This window comes from Halichoerus grypus, chromosome 6 (assembly GCF_964656455.1).
Source record: "Halichoerus grypus chromosome 6, mHalGry1.hap1.1, whole genome shotgun sequence".
Lineage (NCBI taxonomy): Eukaryota > Metazoa > Chordata > Mammalia > Carnivora > Phocidae > Halichoerus > Halichoerus grypus.
Genome location: NC_135717.1, coordinates 168272034 through 168288409, shown reverse-complemented (window position 1 = coordinate 168288409; position 16376 = coordinate 168272034). Strand labels below are relative to the sequence as shown.

Sequence of the window (16376 nt, the reverse complement as noted above, 5' to 3'; positions counted from 1 at the left end):
TTGGCCAAGTCACTGAGCGAGTTCCCCGTGATTCACTTGCAATTATTAATTGAGCACTTACTATGCTTTGACTATTGAGTTGGGGTATGATGGTGGGCAAGAGAAACCTAAGCTTTTGTGGAGCTCCCAGTTGGGTGGGGTTGGGATCATGGGGCCATGGGCAAGTGAAATGACCGTGCAGAAAATGATCTGAGAAGCTACATTGTGGTGAGCACGGCGTAAGGGATAGGCTTGTCCAATCACCATGTCATACACCCGAAACTAATGGAACAGTGCGTGTCAACGCTACTCAAATAAAAAAAAAAGGAAAATGATCGGAGTCATGGTACAGGAGCCTGGCACATGGTAGGTCTCGAGAACATACCTGCTGAGTGAATGATTCTGTATCTTCAACTTTCTTAGGTAGAGGTGTGTGGGGTGGGAGTGGGGTCCCCGCAACCCCAGCCGGGCGGTCAGGGTCAGGGCAGTCTCTAGGAGGCAGCATTCGAGCTGACAGTGAAGTCACGAGAATGAGGTGCCACGAGGAGAGCGTGGGAGAGTCCCAGGCTATGGGAACTGTGAGTGCAAAGGCCCAGGGGCAGGACGGAGCCTGGCACATTCCAGGAACAGAACCAGGGCCTGCCTCACAGGGGGCTAAAAATCACATGGGTGAATGTTTGAGCGACTGGTGCATTGGCGAGTGCCGGGCACATACCGGTGTTATCTTGACGAAATGGTTTAAGTTTTAGAGGGGCTGAAACTGAGGCCCAGCGTGGAGGTGAGGCCTGATGGGGGCCACACGGATTGGAGTAGAGCCTGCCGTGCTGTGAAGTGTAGAGAGCACTGGGTGGGGCTCTATACACAGTAGGTGCTTAGCCAATTGCCCCCTCCCCTCCCCCACGCTCCTGGCTCTCTCCGGGTCCTGGCAGCTGGGCCCGGCAGTGGGGAGTCCCCCTGGGATTCTGGTCTCCCCACTCCTGGGGGCCGGGGCCGAGGCCACGTGTGGGCTGGAGCCTGGCCCTGCTGTCCGACCAGCCTCGGTCAGGAGTGGGGAGGTGTGTGAGTGTGTAGGAGTGCTTGCTTCCGGGTGGGTGTGCTTGGAAGGTGTGTCAGCATGAATGTGTGTGTAGACATGCGCACGCACATTTGTGAGTGTGAGTGTGTGAGTGTGCACACACCTGGATGTCTTCCAGAAGCTGCTTCCGGTGCCACTTGATCCGCTGCAGCTCCTCTGTCTCCCCGCTGCTCAGCTCTGCTGGGTCTGGAGAGAGAAGAACCAGTGGTCACTGGCCCGTTCACCACCCTCCCCTCCATCACTCCCCTCCAGCCACACAGGCTAGCTCTTGCTTCCGCCAGGGCCCTCTTCCTTCCAGAAACCCATGGCTTGCTTGCCCTCATCACTCAGGCTTTGGTCCAGATGTCACCTCCTCCAGGAGGCCTTCCCTGACTACCTTCTCTAAAGCAGGCCCTTCCTCTACCTTCCCTTCCTACCCAGCTTTGTACCCTTTCGGTACAGATTCCTTGAAACCATTTTGTTTATTTGCATCTTTTCTGTTCTACTCATTATACTCCCAGCACCATGAGAGCAGACACATCAACAATTTTGCTCACTGCTCAGCCCCTAGAAAGAACCCGACGCATAGCAGGTACTCAGAATACTTGCTGGAGGCGTTTGTCCTTCCTTGGAACTTTCATTTCCTCTTTCCCTGGATCCCGTGTTTATCATTTATCCACTTACTTATTTGCATAACCAGGAAGTGGTGTATCATTTTGTCTCACATGGCATTGGCCAGAAGTAGTCACATGACCACACCTAGCTGCAAGGGAAGCTGGGAAATGAGCCTTTAGTATGGTGGTCCTCATACCCTTATTATGTAAGATGGGGAGATTGGGTTTTGGGGGACAATTCACAGTCCCTGCTCTAGACACTGAGGCTCCGAGAGACGAGGTGACCTGCTCAGGGTTGCACAGGGACAAGCCGCTGAGCCAGAGTGGGACTTGGATTGGGCTGGCTACAAAGCCTGGGTTCCTTCCTCATCACCTGGGAATGAATGAAGGGAGACATGTGTGTGCTGGTATTCTGTGCAAGGTGCCACACTGGGGTCAGCGACCCACCTCTAACCCATCATGCATCCTGTTCCATCCACAACGCTCACCCGGTCAAAATCCCCAAGGACTCCCTACTACTTAGAGAGAAAAGTTCTCATCCTGATCCTGGCCTTCCCAGCCAGCCTTATTCCCCACTATTCTCATTAAGAGCCTGACAGTCCCCTTACCAGCTCCTCACTGTCCCCAAACTGTCTCTGTCTTATTTCCACACGTTTGCTCATGCAGATCCTCCACCCTGGCATGCCTGTCTGCCTGTCCATACACTCCCCGACCCTTTAAGTCCTAGCTTTACGGAATACCTGCTCACATTTCTTTAAGGTTTTTTAAGGACAGACATTATCCCTCTCAAGTGAAAGCAGAGAGAATATTTTTTAAGTTTTATTCAAATTCATTTAGTTAATGTACCGTTATTATTAGTTTCAGAGGTAGAGTTCAGTGATTCATCAGTTGTATATAGCACCCAGTGCTCATTACATCACATGCCCTCCTTAATGCCCATCACCCAGTTACCCCAACTCCCAACCCCCTCCCCTTCAGCAATCCTCAGTTTGTTTCCTATGGTTAAGAGTCTCTTATGGTTTGTCTCCCTCTCTGATTTCGTCTTGTTTTATTTTTCCCTCCCTTCCTCTATGTTCCTCTGTTTTGTTTCTCAAATTCCACATATGAGTGAAATCATATAATTGTCTTTCTCTGATTGAGTTATTTCACTTAGCATAATACCTTCTAGTTCCATCCACATCATTGCAAATGTCAAGGTTTCATTTTTTTGATGGCTGAGTAATATTCCATTGTACATATATATACCACATCTTCTTTATCTATTCATCTGCCAATGGACATCTGGGCTCTTTCCATAGTTTGGCAAACAGAGAGAACTTTTTTAAAAAAGATTTTATTTATTTACTTGACACAGAGAGACACAGCGAGAGAGGGAACACAAGCAGGGGGAGTGGGAGAGGGAGAAGCAGGCCTCCCGCAAAGCAGGGAGCCCGATGCGAGGCTCGATCCCAGGACCCTGGGATCATGACCTGAGCCGAAGGCAGGCGCTTAACGACTGAGCCACCCAGGCGGCCCTCAAGGGACCCTATTTACAGAGAAGCCGGTGTGGGAGGAGAATACGGCCCTGGCCCTGCTGGTCCTCTCAGGCACTTCGCCCCCAGAGGCTGCCAGCCCGATGGAGCGAAGGCACAGCTTCTTGAAGGTGCAGCAGACATACCAGCTTGGAGCCGACATCCTGCTTGGACCAGGCACCATCCACCCAGATGCAGTACACACCCTAAGCCAACGACCGTTAGTGGTGCTCTGTCCCCAACAGGTCACCGACACAGATCCAGGCACAAGGAGGAGTGACTCCGTGTACCCGCCCCCTGGTGACCCCCATTTGGGAATTTTCCTTTCTGTCCCTGCAACTCTGAGCTCGGCAGGCCTAGAGAGCCTGGCTTCCAGAGAGGAGGGGGGAGGCGGCCCTTATACCAGGGGACAAAGCAAGAGGCCCATTAACCTTCAGCTCAAAAACCCCTACTTTATGCCAGTAGCTCTGTATAAATTGTGCCTTTTAATCCTTACAGCTCCTGGAAGTGGCCAGGATCCCAGCAGACACGTGACACACAGTGCTCTCTTGCTCTCTCTCCTTCAAGTCTCCCCACCCCCACGCCCTGCCCATCCCCTTTGTTCCCACGGCCCCGCCCCACCCCCACGCAGACCACAGGCTCTGCCCTGGATGACTGCAGGGCATCCCTGTGTCTCCCTGCCTCCACTCGGCACCTCCAATCCAGTCTCCCACGGCGTCCCTGTGTCCTGGGGATAAGACCCCAAATCTGCCCGGGGCCCACCAGTCCTGCAGGCACAGCGCCATCCTCAGCGCACGCCGCAATGTCCTTGCCCCGGCCCTCGGCCTCCTGGACGTCCTCCGCTTGCTCCCACGTGGGCCCTCCCCACGTCTGTAATGCCTTTCCTTCTCCCCTCGGCCTGGTAGCTCCCACTGATTCTCTCCCCTCTCAGGTGCCCTCCGGTGCGGTGTCTGGGCCTCTCCCTCACGTCCCTCCTGTCTCCGCAGTGGTTCCGGGATCTGCTCAATAAACAAGCTAAGCTATCTGTTGGGGGCAGCACGCTGCTGGGGCCCCTACTATGTGCCAGGCCCTGTGGGCTCCGGGCTCTCGCCGTCCTCTATCCCTTTGGATCCCGATGACAGCTCCGGAGGAAGGTCTGTCTGATCTCATTCTATACGTGAGGCAACCGAGGCTCAGAGAGGTCCAGTGACCTGCCCGAGGTCACACAGCTGGAGAGTGGTGACATCCAGGCCCAGCTAGGACTCCGAGGCCACCGCCCTGATGGGGATCTTCTGATGCCAGATACTTTCATGCAAATCATCAAAGCCCCATCAGACACTAGCCCTGGTGGTCCTGACATGGAAATGCTGACCATGACGATGTGTTTGAGAATGAAGGCCAGATGCGGAATGATGCCCACAGTCGGTTCCTCTTTCCCTTTCTGGGGGGTGAGAGAGAAAACCAAGCCAACTTCCTCGAGCTGGGGAGACCGAGGTGCAGGTGTGGGTGAAGAGTGTTCTCGGGATAGTGGGATGGTGCGGGGGTGGGGAGGGGGCTGTTTTGCCTTCTTTCTTCACAGAGCTTCTTTTGGGGTTTGACAGGCATGCTCATGGATCCTCCCTGTCCCCTGTCCCCTTCTGGCAGGATTCTGACCCCAACAGGATTCTGACCCCTGTGCTGTCCCGACAATCACGGGAAGCACCCCACCTTCCAACCCTTGACCTCCGTGTTTCAAAGCGGGGACTTCTCCCCATTTCAGAGCTGAGGGCACAGATGTTTTGGGGAGGGTGACAAGGACACAGAGTGAGAGCCTGGTGATGCTGGAGTTTCAAACACCGGAGCAGCTCATGGGAGGCGCATTTTGATAACAATAGACATAAAACTACAAACAAATAATAAAAGGAGAAGGACCAAAGCCACCACCATGAACTCTGTTGACTCCTCCCTGGGCTCTGAGCTTCCCACCTCACGACGGCTGCCCGTGGACGACGGACGCCCCCCACGCTGCAGGCTGGGGCTGCCCAGGCCAGCTGAGGGTGCCCTGGTGCCCACCCCGACCCGTTCCCCAGCTCCTCCCAACTTCCCCTTTGTCCTTCCTCTTTTCCATCGTATTTTTAGAAATTGTTCTGCTTGCAGCCCCGCTTCCAGAACAGCTGGCCCTGCTTCCCCTTTCCAGGGCAGGAGGAGGGTGCGATCCTGGGGCCCCGAGGGCAGAGGTGCCTCAGAGTCTCAGCATGAGGGGCACGGGGGCAGGAGGGGGTGTCTGGCGGAGCTGCTCCCCAGCCCAGCCCCCGAGGCTCTGTGGGTGTCGTGTGGCTTCCTCCCCACCCCCAGAGCCAAGCTGTGTCTATTTTTGACTACGCCCAGCCTCCCTGCACCAGCCCAAAGGTGCTATCTTTGGTCACGTAGGGGCTTTGCTGCCTGGACCTCTAGCCTTCCCGGCAGGCCCTGGGGGAGGGGCCTGATCTGCTTCTGGGCAGAACACATGGCAGGAGGGGAGGCTGTCCTGGGGGACCTTGGTCATCATCCTGTCTACAGTGCAGATGGGGAGCCGGAGCCCACAGAAGGAAAAGGCCCGGGGCGCCTGGGTAGCTCAGTTGTTTAAGCGACTGCCTTCGGCTCAGGTCATGATCCTGGAGTCCAGGGATCGAGTCCCGCATTGGGCTCCCTGCTCAGTGGGGAGTCTGCTTCTCCCTCTGACTCTCCCCCTCTCATGCTCTCTCTCTATCACTATCTCGCTCAATAAATAAAATCTTAAAAAAAAAAAAAAAAAAAAAAGAAGGAAAAGGCCCATCACGGCCAAGGGTGGGTTGGTGCCGAGCTGGGACCTGAGCCAGGTGGGGCTGACTCCCAGTCCCTACTTACTCTCCCAGCTCGGGCCGGGAGGATGGTGCCCACTGACAGATGATGAATCTGAGCTCAGAGAGGGGAAGTCACCTGGCTGTGGAGGAGCTTTGATTAAGACCCACTCTGGGTAATGGAGGATGACCTTCCTTCCCTCCCTCTGACTCCTCCAGGAAGTTTTCCTGGCTCTCCCCCTCCCAGGTGGAAGGAGTCGCTTCCTCATCGGCCCTGGGTCATTGTGCTGCAGGATCTGTCTTCCCCTCCCCCACATCCTGGACCAGCAGCTCCCCCACGGCTGGGCCCACAGCGGGGTCACTGCTGTCCCCAACACTGCCCAGCACAGGACCTGCACACAGGAGGACTGTTGATAGCATGAATGAATGAATGGATGGATGGATGGACCAATCCACAGAGATCTCAGACCTCCCGACACACCACCTGCATTGACTTTACTCAGTCCACTTTTCCCCAGGGCCAGCCTAAAGCAGAGCAGCACCCCAGCTTCTGGCCTCCCGTCTCCCACAGCCCAGGCTAACCCGCGGCTCTCCTTGCAGGCTCTTGTCCCTGCTCTGGCCCTCTGACGTCAAGCAAGTCAGCCTTCTCCTCTAGTTCACCTCTGGGAGCCTCCATTTCCTCATTGTGGAGACAACCATCCCTGTTCTGAAGGACTCAGTCTGTGAAGCCCCGAAAGAACAAGGTAAGAAGGGTGGGAAGCCAGGCAGTGTGTGCGGACATGACCTCCCTCGCTCCTGTCGCCTCGTATCTGCTGAGTGACCTTGAGCCCGGCGCTGCTCCTCGCTGGGTCCCCTCTTGTCTTCTAGGTACCACCTAAGACATGCTCCTGGAGCCCGCCCAGTCTGTGAGCCACCTGCCACCAAAAGCCGAAAGGCAGTTGAGAGGGATGGGTGGTTCTCTGACTGGGTTCCCCAGAGCCCGCAGGGCCCGGGAGGCCTGGGGGGCGGGGTCAGACCGCTCCGTGTTAGGTTTTGTTTGAAGAAAGGGTTCTGTTGCTCACAGGGTGGATGTCATCTGAACCTGGGGACCTGGACAGCTCCTGGCCGCGCTCGGCTTCTGGACTTCCAGGCAATGCTGGGATATTCTGAGCATGGGGCACAGAGGCTTTGTCCCACTTCTTCTCCGTGCCTTGCAGAAACGCAGCACCATCCTGTTCTCTCCCCTCCCAGCTGTGCCAACTGTGCCTCTCCTCTTTCCCCCCGGACACACGGTCCTGCTCACTGGGGAGGGTCTCAGCCCTGGTTCTCTGCTGCTCCTCCCTGGCCCCCCTCCACCAGTGCTCTAGGCGGTGGCCTCAGCCTCCCCAAAGGCAGTCCTCATCCCCCCATCCCCAAAGGCCAAACGGGAGCTTCAGGGCCCTTGTGCTGCCCAGACAGCCATTGTCACCAACATCATCATCTTCACCTCGAGCAACCTTTCTTGCACTGACGGTTCCTTCCCCCGGGAATATTCCTTCCCCAGAAACCCATATGGATCACTCCCTCCCTCCTCCAGGCCTCTGCCCAAATGGTGTCTCTTCCTGAGCCCTTCTCGACCACCTTCTCCCATCATCCTTACCTACTTGGCTATTCTTCCTCCTGCTTGTCACCTCCTGACATATTACATTAATACCTTTACTGTCTGTCTCCCCATCTGGAGCGTGAGCTCAGGCGGGAAGGGACAGGGCCTGCTTTGTTCACTGGACTCCCAGCTCCTGGAGCACAGCTTGGCACCCAGCCTGAGCTCATAAACATTTGTTGCTTCCTTCTGCGTTTCCCACCTGTCTTACATCTATTTATTAATCGATTCCTTCCAGGATCCTGCGAAAGCAGGCATTATTGTCCCCATCTTACAGAAGAGGAAACTGAGGCCCAGAGAGGTTGGCCCCAAGTGCTTACCTGGGTGGCACAGGTCCATTCTGAGGCCCTGGGGAAGGGTGGCCTGTACCGCCGTTCCTGCTGACCCAGCTGCTGCTGGAGCTGGCGGGGCAGAGATGTGTCACCTCGGCTACAGCAGGCCGCTTCCGGGGGGCCCCGCCCAGCCCCGTGTGGGGAGGAAGTCAGTCTGTCTGCTGGGATCTGGTGTGCAGGCTCTCGACACAGCGGCACTTCCTAAAACCAGCAGTTTCGTGTCGCAGGGACTCTTTGCATTTTTGGGTGCGGGCAAGGGAGATTTAGAGACAACAGAGGCAAAGGGAGGAGTTGGGGGATAAAAAGAGAAAGTGAGACAGACACACACACACACACACAGACACACACACACACAGACACAGACACACACACACACAGACACACACACACACAGACACAGACACAGACACACAGACACACACACACACAGACACAGACACACACACAGACACACACACACACACAGACACACACACACAGACACACACACACAGACACACACACACACAGACACAGACACACACACACACAGACACACACACACACAGACACACACACACACACACACGCACGCGCGCGCGCGCGCGCGCGCATGCGCACACAGTGAATGATGGCTGCTGGGGGCCACAGTCTTCTCCAGGGGACAGTGGGACATTTACTTAGCAACCTCCCCAGATATAAGCTGAAGTGTCACCTTTGGACAGCTGGGCCCCAAAGATTCTACCCTACAAGCTCTCTTTTGTCTACTCTCCCTTGGGAAAATGAAAAGGGATTCAGTGCTAGGAAAGGCTTTGCTTTCCCTCCATGACATGTCTGGCTTTTTCCTATCTAGTGACCAATTGGCAATCATATGTTTAGTTTCTCTTTTCCCTCAGGCTGCTAGGAAACTCAGAGTCAAATTTGAGGCTCCTTTACAGCTGCCCTACTGTAGCATATGGACTTCGGGACCAGACTCAGCTGTGTGACTCTCCGCTCTGCCACTCGGGACCCGTGAGAACTCGGGCAAGGCCACTTATCTGCAATGAGCCACAGTTTACTTACCTATAAAAGGGAATGATAATGCTCACCTCAGGGTTACAGAAAAGATGGTGGGAGAGAATGTGCGTAGGATGCTTGGGATAGTGGGTCCTCAATGAACACTATCTCCTTTCCCTTTTGGTTTCGATTTTCTTTCTGGATCCCAATTTTCTCCCTTGTGCCTTTTCTGGCAGGCTGATCCAATTTCTTTGTGGAAAAAAGTCTTGTGTAAAGAAATATCTATAAAATAAATGCTCACTCGGTGTAACTTTTTGTGGCACCCATTGATTTCTTCATCTGTTTCCCTACCAGGCTGTAGGGGGCCCCATGAGGACAAGGTCACCTCCGTGTCTCCATGTCTGGTAAGAGCAATGAAGGAAGGAAGGAAGGAAGGAAGGAAGGAAGGAAGGAAGGAAAGGAACATAGGGATAGTATGGTTGATGCCAAAGCTGGCTACATTTTCCACCCTTCCCTGTGTGCACCCCCCTTTGCAAGGCTACCCTGCCACTCTGCCCATCAAGAGGTGGACTCTATTTCTCTGCCCCTTGAATCTGGGCTGGGCTGTGTCTCTCTCTGGCCACCTGCCTGCCCAGCTTCCATGGGAACTAGCCTGGGCTAGCCTGCTGGGGAATGGGAGGCCACGTGGAGAAAGGCCCAGCCGTCCTGACTGCCACCTGGTTGCAGCCTCATGAGTGAGCCTGGGCAACAGTGGGAGAAGGACCACTAAGTGGAGTCCCACCCTCATGGCTGTCCCATAGCACTGTGAGAAATAACAAATGTTTGCTGTTTTGAGCCACCAACTTTTGGGGTGGTTTGTTACGCAGCGAAAGCTCACCGATACAGGTGAAATCCAACGCCTTCCTTTCATTGAAGTGGAAACCGAGGCTCATTTCTGGGACATGCTTGACAAAGTTGGAACTTGAGTTAGTGGCCAGCTCAGGGCCAGACCTGCCAGTCTTGTGCTCTCAGGACTCTTGGAACCAGCCCCCCTGTTGCCCTTGGGCCCATGCCTAACTCAAGGTCATTCTCTAGGAAACTTGTTGAAATGGTCTCCATAGTAAACTAGATTTTTCTCTACACATCTGGGTCTGAGGCACAAAAACCCATTTCCTGGATCACTTCAAAAACAGAAATGGGGAGGAAGGTGTCATTCCCCATGCAGAAAAGTTAACACATCAGGATTGGGACTGTTATCCTTTACAAGGCCTGCTTGCAGGTTTGGCTTTTGGCTGGTGTCTGGGAACTTGGGTTTCTGGAGGGTTCCTGCTATTCCCTGATGAGAGTGGCTCACTGAGCCTAAACTGTACAAATACTGTGGGTTATGCTGAACACCTACTTTTGTTTTGGGCGTCTGCAAGTTTGGTATATGCTGGGCAGAGGGTGCCTACATGCCTGGCCCCCAATAAAAACTCTGGGTGCCGAGTCTCTATTGAGCTTCCTGGGTTGACAGCACCTCACATGCGTTTGCACACTTTGCTACTGGAGGATTTAGTGCCTCCTGGGTGGCCCCAGTGGGAGAGGACTCTTGGGCACTCACACCTGGTTTCCTGCGGACCTCACTCCAGGCACTTTCTCTGGGTTTGCTTTGTACCCCTTTGCTGTCATAGATCAGAGCTGTAGGTAAGACTATGTGCTAAGTTCTGTGAGTCCTCCAGGTGAATCACCGAACCTGAGGATGGTCTTGGGGACCCCTGAAACATGCCCTAATGCTGCAGCCAGGCCCAATGGATGGACCTTGCCAGGGGCTACAAGCTGGCATCTGGGGCTTCCCATTCTGTCTGAAGGGCTGGTTAAATGGTTCAGTTATTATGACTAACTCATTCTTTAAGACTCAACTCAAATGCCACTTTCTCTGTGAAGCCTTCTGTGATCACAGCTCCTTTCCCTCTGCTCTTCCAGCCCTGGCCATGTCTAACAGCTTGTATGCAGGTAGTCTGGGAGGGAGAGACCCTCTCATTGTGGGTGGCAATGGGTTTGGGAGATTTAATTAGAGGGGAACTGTGGAGACCTGGATTCAAACCCCAAATCAGCACTGGCTAGTTGTGTAAATTTCTCTAATCTGAGCCTCTTTTTTTTTTTTATCTGCAAAATGGGGACAGATAAAATTAGGTTTCTTTATATGACACAGAAAGCCCAAATAACAGTGGTTTAAAGAAATTAGAGGTATATTTATCTCTTATGAGAAAGAAGCCTGAGGTAGGTAATATAGGACTGTTCTCATAGAAGCCTGGGAATCAGGGATCCAGGCTCCCTCTAACTTTTTGCTTCTATCCTCAAGATCTCCTCATGGCCCAAAATGGCTGCCTGATTTCCAGCCATTGTGCCTGAATTTCAGGTAAGAAGAAAGATGAAGATGGGAAGGGCTTCCTTTAAAGGCCTCTTCCTGAGGCTCTTTCTGGCCTGAGGTCAGCCCTTTTCCCTGAAATTGGTGTCTGCTTCCTCCATGTGAACTGCATGGAGGTCCATAGTTGGCTATGGAACAACACACAGCAGTCTGCAGACATGGGGTCTGGGAGGTCTTTAGACAGCCTCCACCACCACCATTTATGGAGTGCTCACTACATGCCAGGCACTATGCTAAGTGCTTGCACATCCTTTCATTTAATCTTTTCCACAACCCAACAAAGTGTATTACTATCCCTGTTTTATAGATGTGGAAACTGAGTTCAGAGAGGTTAAGTTACTTGCTCAAGGTCACACAGCCAGGAAGAGGCAAGCTCAGATTCAAGCTCTGCGCTGTCTGACTTCATTCCCACTCTGAACTTACGCAAGCATCACTTTCAAACATTTAGAAAGAAGTTTAATAGCTTGCCCACCCCTTGGGGGAGAGGTAGGAAAGGTCTGGCACTTGAATCCAACTGTAGTAAATCCATGTAGGTGATGCTTTCTGTTGCCCACAAGCTCAGAATTCCTCACCTGTTGGACATAGCTGACTTGAGGGCAAGAGAGCTGGAAAGAGCTTAGGAATGGTCTAATTCAATGACCTCATTTACATGTGTGATAACTGAGACCTGGAGAGAGAGGGTCTTAACAGAGTGAGTAAGGGGCAGAACCTGCCTTGAGCCCATTTGGGCTGTAGAGTTGGAGTAAACCTTCCATCCATCCATCCATCCATCCAGTCAGTAGATGTATGTACATTCACTATGTGCCAAGTGCTGTGCTTGGCATTGGAACAAGACAGACAAAAATCCTGGCCCACGTGGGGTATGTGGTTGAGTCATCTGGACCGGGTAGGACACGGCAGGTAGTAGGCAGGGTGTGTGTGTCTGGGATGAATCATCTCTGAAGTCCCTCCCTTTCATAATTTTCTGAGATTTCTCATTTTTTTCTCGTGACTAGGTACTGGCCTGGCAGAAGGAGCACCTCTGAATCTTTTTTTAAAAATTTTATTTATTTATTTGAGAGAGAGAATGAGATAGAGAGAGAGCATGAGAGGGGGAGGGTCAGAGGGAGAAGCAGACTCCCCGCCGAGCAGGGAGCCCGATGCGGGACTCAATCCCGGGACTCCAGGATCAGGTCATGACCCGAGCCGAAGGCAGTCGCCCAACTAACCAAGCCACCCAGGCGCCCTGGAGCACCCCTGAATCTTAGGACTGCTTAGGCTCTGGCCTATGATACTCCAGCTGCAAGTGGGGCTTCAGAGGGGGCTTTCCAAACATGCCTGATATCCCCCCGACCTGTCATTCCTTGTCCAGGTTTGGCCGCAAGACTTACTGGGAGCCTGTACCACAGAGGGACAGGAGGAAGCTGGGCCTGGGAGACCATCCACGGCTCAGTAAGTCAAAGGCAGGGATGGGGGTCAAGGGCAGCAGAGAACACTTTTGATGTCCAAGTTCATGTCAAGAAATTGCCCCTGATGAGATAATTGCACACATGTGGAAAAGGACGAGCCCATGAAGATTCTTCCCAGCATCCCGTTGGTAACAGGGGAATTTGGAAAGAGTCAAATGCTCATCAGGGACTGAATGGTTAATAAATTATGCTGAGTCCAGATGATGGGCCAGTGTGAGTCATTGAAGAGAATAATGAGGATGTAGAATTCAAGCATCTTTTGGTTTTCAGTAAATGTAACTCAGTCTAGCTTAAGCTGGAGTTTACTGGCTCAGTTCCTGGAGAGTCGAGGATGTGGCTGACCTTGGGGATATGGAAATCAGAGACTTAAGATGTCTCTCTCTCTCTCTCATTCTCTTGCCCATTCTCTCAGTCTGTCTGAGTGGTTTCTTTCTTAGATGGGTTTTCTCCATAGCGCAGCCATTCCAGCCACAGACAGTGCCAGACTCACATTAGGTCACCTTTGACTTTGGAAAGACAGCCTACCAAAAAAAAAAAAAAAGAAAAGAAAATCTCAGGGAAAGACTGATTGGCTAGGCCTGGGTCACATGCCTATCTCTGGACCAATCCCTGCAATATCATAGGAGGAACGCCATGATTGGTCAGTTCTGGGTCACATGCCCCGCAACCTGGTTGGGAGGGAGGTGAGAGGGGAGGGACAGGCCCGCCAGAACGGCCAGGAGGAGGGCAGTTCTTTAAAGGAAGGGAAACTGGGTGGAAAAAGCAACAAATGTCCACTCTGGCTTTTTTTTTTTTTTGGTAAGTTTTGACTTCTTAGCTTCTCTTGTTTTTATGATACAGATGATCCTAGGCTGTATGGATTGGTATGGAATATTATCCTCAGCCTCGGGCTGAGTGTGTGTGTCTTTACATATAGCACGGAGTCGGAGGCAGACTCTCGAGCCAGACTGCCCGGGTTCCAATCCCGACTTTGCTGCTTTCTCACCGTGGTCTTGGGCAATTGCTCCCCAGTTGCCTCATCTGTAAAATGGGCATAATAATAGTGCCTACTTCATATCATTACTTTGAGAATTAAAGAAGTTAACTCATGTCAAGCACGTCTGAGTGGTGCTTGGCGTGTTGTAGGTTTTCGATAAATGTTAGCTGTTGTAGATGCCTACAGAGAGGTTGTCAGCCTGACAGGGGTCAGGCAGGTAAGCGAAATGAGGACACAACAGGGAATGGTAGGGCTGTGGCAAAGTGGAGAGGCTTGTCCCATGTGAGGTGGGCAGCTGGTCCTCAGGGCCAGCAGACTGTTGCCTTGAAAAGACAAGAGCTTGGGATGGCCAGATCTCCGTTTTTCAAGGATCACTGGATTTATAAATTTGTGTGTGATATTAATAAGCAGTTAGTTTTTTTAAAAAAAATTACAAAATGCTGAGCTGGAGAACAAGGTGAAAGTCAACAAAATGGTTGTCTCTGGCTCATGGCTTACTTGTTTGATGCCTGGGCTACCAACACGTGATGGAAGGATATTCACCAACATGTTAACAGATAGTCTCTGGGTTGTGGGATTTAAGGTGGTTTGAACTTTCTGTGCATTTTCTATGTTCGTCTGAGACTCGGGCTCAGATCCCAGCTCTACCCGTGTGGCCTGGGGCACGTGACCTTCCCCTGTGAGTCGGCTTCCTTATGGGCAAAGAGAAGATAGGAATGCCTCCTTCTTCTGTGTGGAGGAGGTTGCAAAAGCAAAACGTGTAAAGGTCGGGGCCCAGTATTCAGGGCACAGGTGTGTATGGGATATAGGGCCAGCCGGTATCTAGCTGTGCCGCCCAGCTCAGACGGCTGAGAACGTGGGCCCTCCCCAAATGTTTGAGTCTGAGCATGGGACTCGCAAAGTGGAATTTCGAGGGGAGGGGAGTTGTTAGGTGAGAGTCATCATTTCACACTGAGTTCCTGAGTGTGACCCCAAGGGCTGGGTGGTAGGGACAGAAAACTCAGCAGCCACCACCAACACTCAGTGGTAAGCCTGCGGCTGGAGGGGCTCCGACCCACTCGGTGAGGACTTCCCAGAGCAGGGATGCCCGTCCAGAGTCTTGGATACTTGTACAAGAAAGGAAAGAATCTTGTGGAAGGTCGATTAGGAGTGTGTGCTTCAGCGAAGGTGGGGGTAGGACGTGTTCCAGGTTGAAGGAACAGCATGAACAAAGGCTCAGAGGCTTGAGATGGGGAGGAGGGCGGGATTGGGAGGAATCCAGACCCGGCCCTAGTTCTGCCCCAGGTTTCCCCCTCCCCCGGCTCCTCCTCCCAGGCTTCCACCCTCCACTCAGCTGCTCCCTGACTCCCACTTCCCCTTTCCAACACAGGCGGCAGGAGTTTCGGGTTGGGACTGTAGTTTCTGCTGGGGACCGGAATACACACATTTGCACGTCAAGCATATGTATACATGCATGTCACGTGCACACGAGAGGTGGCCCCGGGCTCTGCCTCCTCGAAAGCTCACTTCAGTGGGGCCTGGAAGAGGCAGAAGCCTCCAGTGGGCCTCGGTGGCTGTGCTGTGGGGTAGGATGGGGCCAAGGTCTGGGGTCAGCCAGAGGCAGTGTGTCCCTAGGCTGGGCCTCCCTCCTGGTTGCCAGATGGCTTGGGCAGTTTCAGGTGTCTGTACCTGTTTGGCCACGCCCGCCAGGGCTGTGCTCATCCCATTTGGTCCAGGCAGGTCTGTGCTCACACCTGGATGCAAGGCATCCTGGGAAACGGAGCACCTGGCATTTGCAGCATGTCGGTGGGAGGTGGGCTTCCCCCAGCCAGGGAGGCAGGATGGAAGGGGCTGCTGGTGGGAACCAAGGTGTTGGTCTATGGAGCCCTGGTGGGAAATGCTACCACAGGGACGGGGGACGGGGAGGAGGGAGCAGGTGGAGGCCCAGGAGGAAACCAGGCATGTCCGAGACCCCGAGTTGAGGGCCTTTGAAGAAGTGGTCAGCAGTGCCTCTGGTGGGTGTTGGGGAAGTGAAGGTCTCTGGGCGCCCAGCAGCTCGGGGTGGGAGGTGGTGAGGCAGGGGCCACAAGCAGGGGGAGCTGAGGACGTGGAGGCAGAGAGGTCGGGTGTCAAGAAAAGATCAAGAGGTGGGGTCCACTGGAGCAGGGGTTGGGGTGCACAGAGTGTTTTTAAGACCAACAGAGAGGCTCAGAGGGGTTGCCGCAAACACGCAGGGATTCCGGCCCAGAGTTTGGTTCTGACTTGTGTGTTCTCGTGGTTAAGGTTGAGTCATATTTCTGGGACATCAGTTCTAGTTATTTGGGAGGCCACGCCTCTAGAGTTTTTGTCAGTCCTTCAAAGATTGAAATCTGGTACTTGAGGATTTAAACTTATGGCAGGTTCAGTCTGCCGCAGAGTCTCATTTTTTTGGCTCAAAATTGTGATTATAGACTTTGACAAAGTGCTCTGTTGACACATGTTCTCGTGGGTCCCCTTTTGGCCATTTTGGTGTCATCTCTGGGCAGTGCTGGGGCTCCCTCGGACCTCCAGCTTTGGAAGCCAACTGATCACATCATTCTTCTGCAGGGGCTTCCCACTGCCCTCCGGATGGCATTGAGACTCCATAACATGACCTGGGAGACCCTCTGGAAGCTGACGGCTGCCTGCTACCCCATGCTACAGCACTATGGACCATCCTTCTTTGTCTTGGTCAGACCGTGTTCTCTC

The 16376-nt window shown here is 53.2% G+C and overlaps 1 protein-coding gene and 1 long non-coding RNA gene across 2 annotated transcripts in view; one reads left to right on the top strand and one right to left on the bottom strand.

Moving 5' to 3' along the window:
- The window catches only part of CYTH4 (cytohesin 4), a 28400-nt gene extending 20351 nt beyond the window's left edge, over positions 1 to 8049 (bottom strand). The window contains exons 1-2 of the mRNA XM_036108706.2: positions 7874 to 8049; positions 1158 to 1240 (exon numbers count right to left, since the gene is read on the bottom strand). Of these exons, the coding sequence (XP_035964599.1) occupies positions 1158 to 1240; positions 7874 to 7892 (102 nt within the window). The 5' untranslated portion in view covers positions 7893 to 8049. The remainder of the gene's footprint in view (positions 1 to 1157; positions 1241 to 7873) is intronic.
- LOC144382416 (uncharacterized) lies at positions 6131 to 9170 on the top strand. Its single transcript, XR_013449345.1, has 2 exons — positions 6131 to 6678; positions 8761 to 9170. It is a non-coding gene; the product is annotated as an uncharacterized LOC144382416 (long non-coding RNA).
- Positions 9171 to 16376: the final 7206 nt, after the last annotated feature.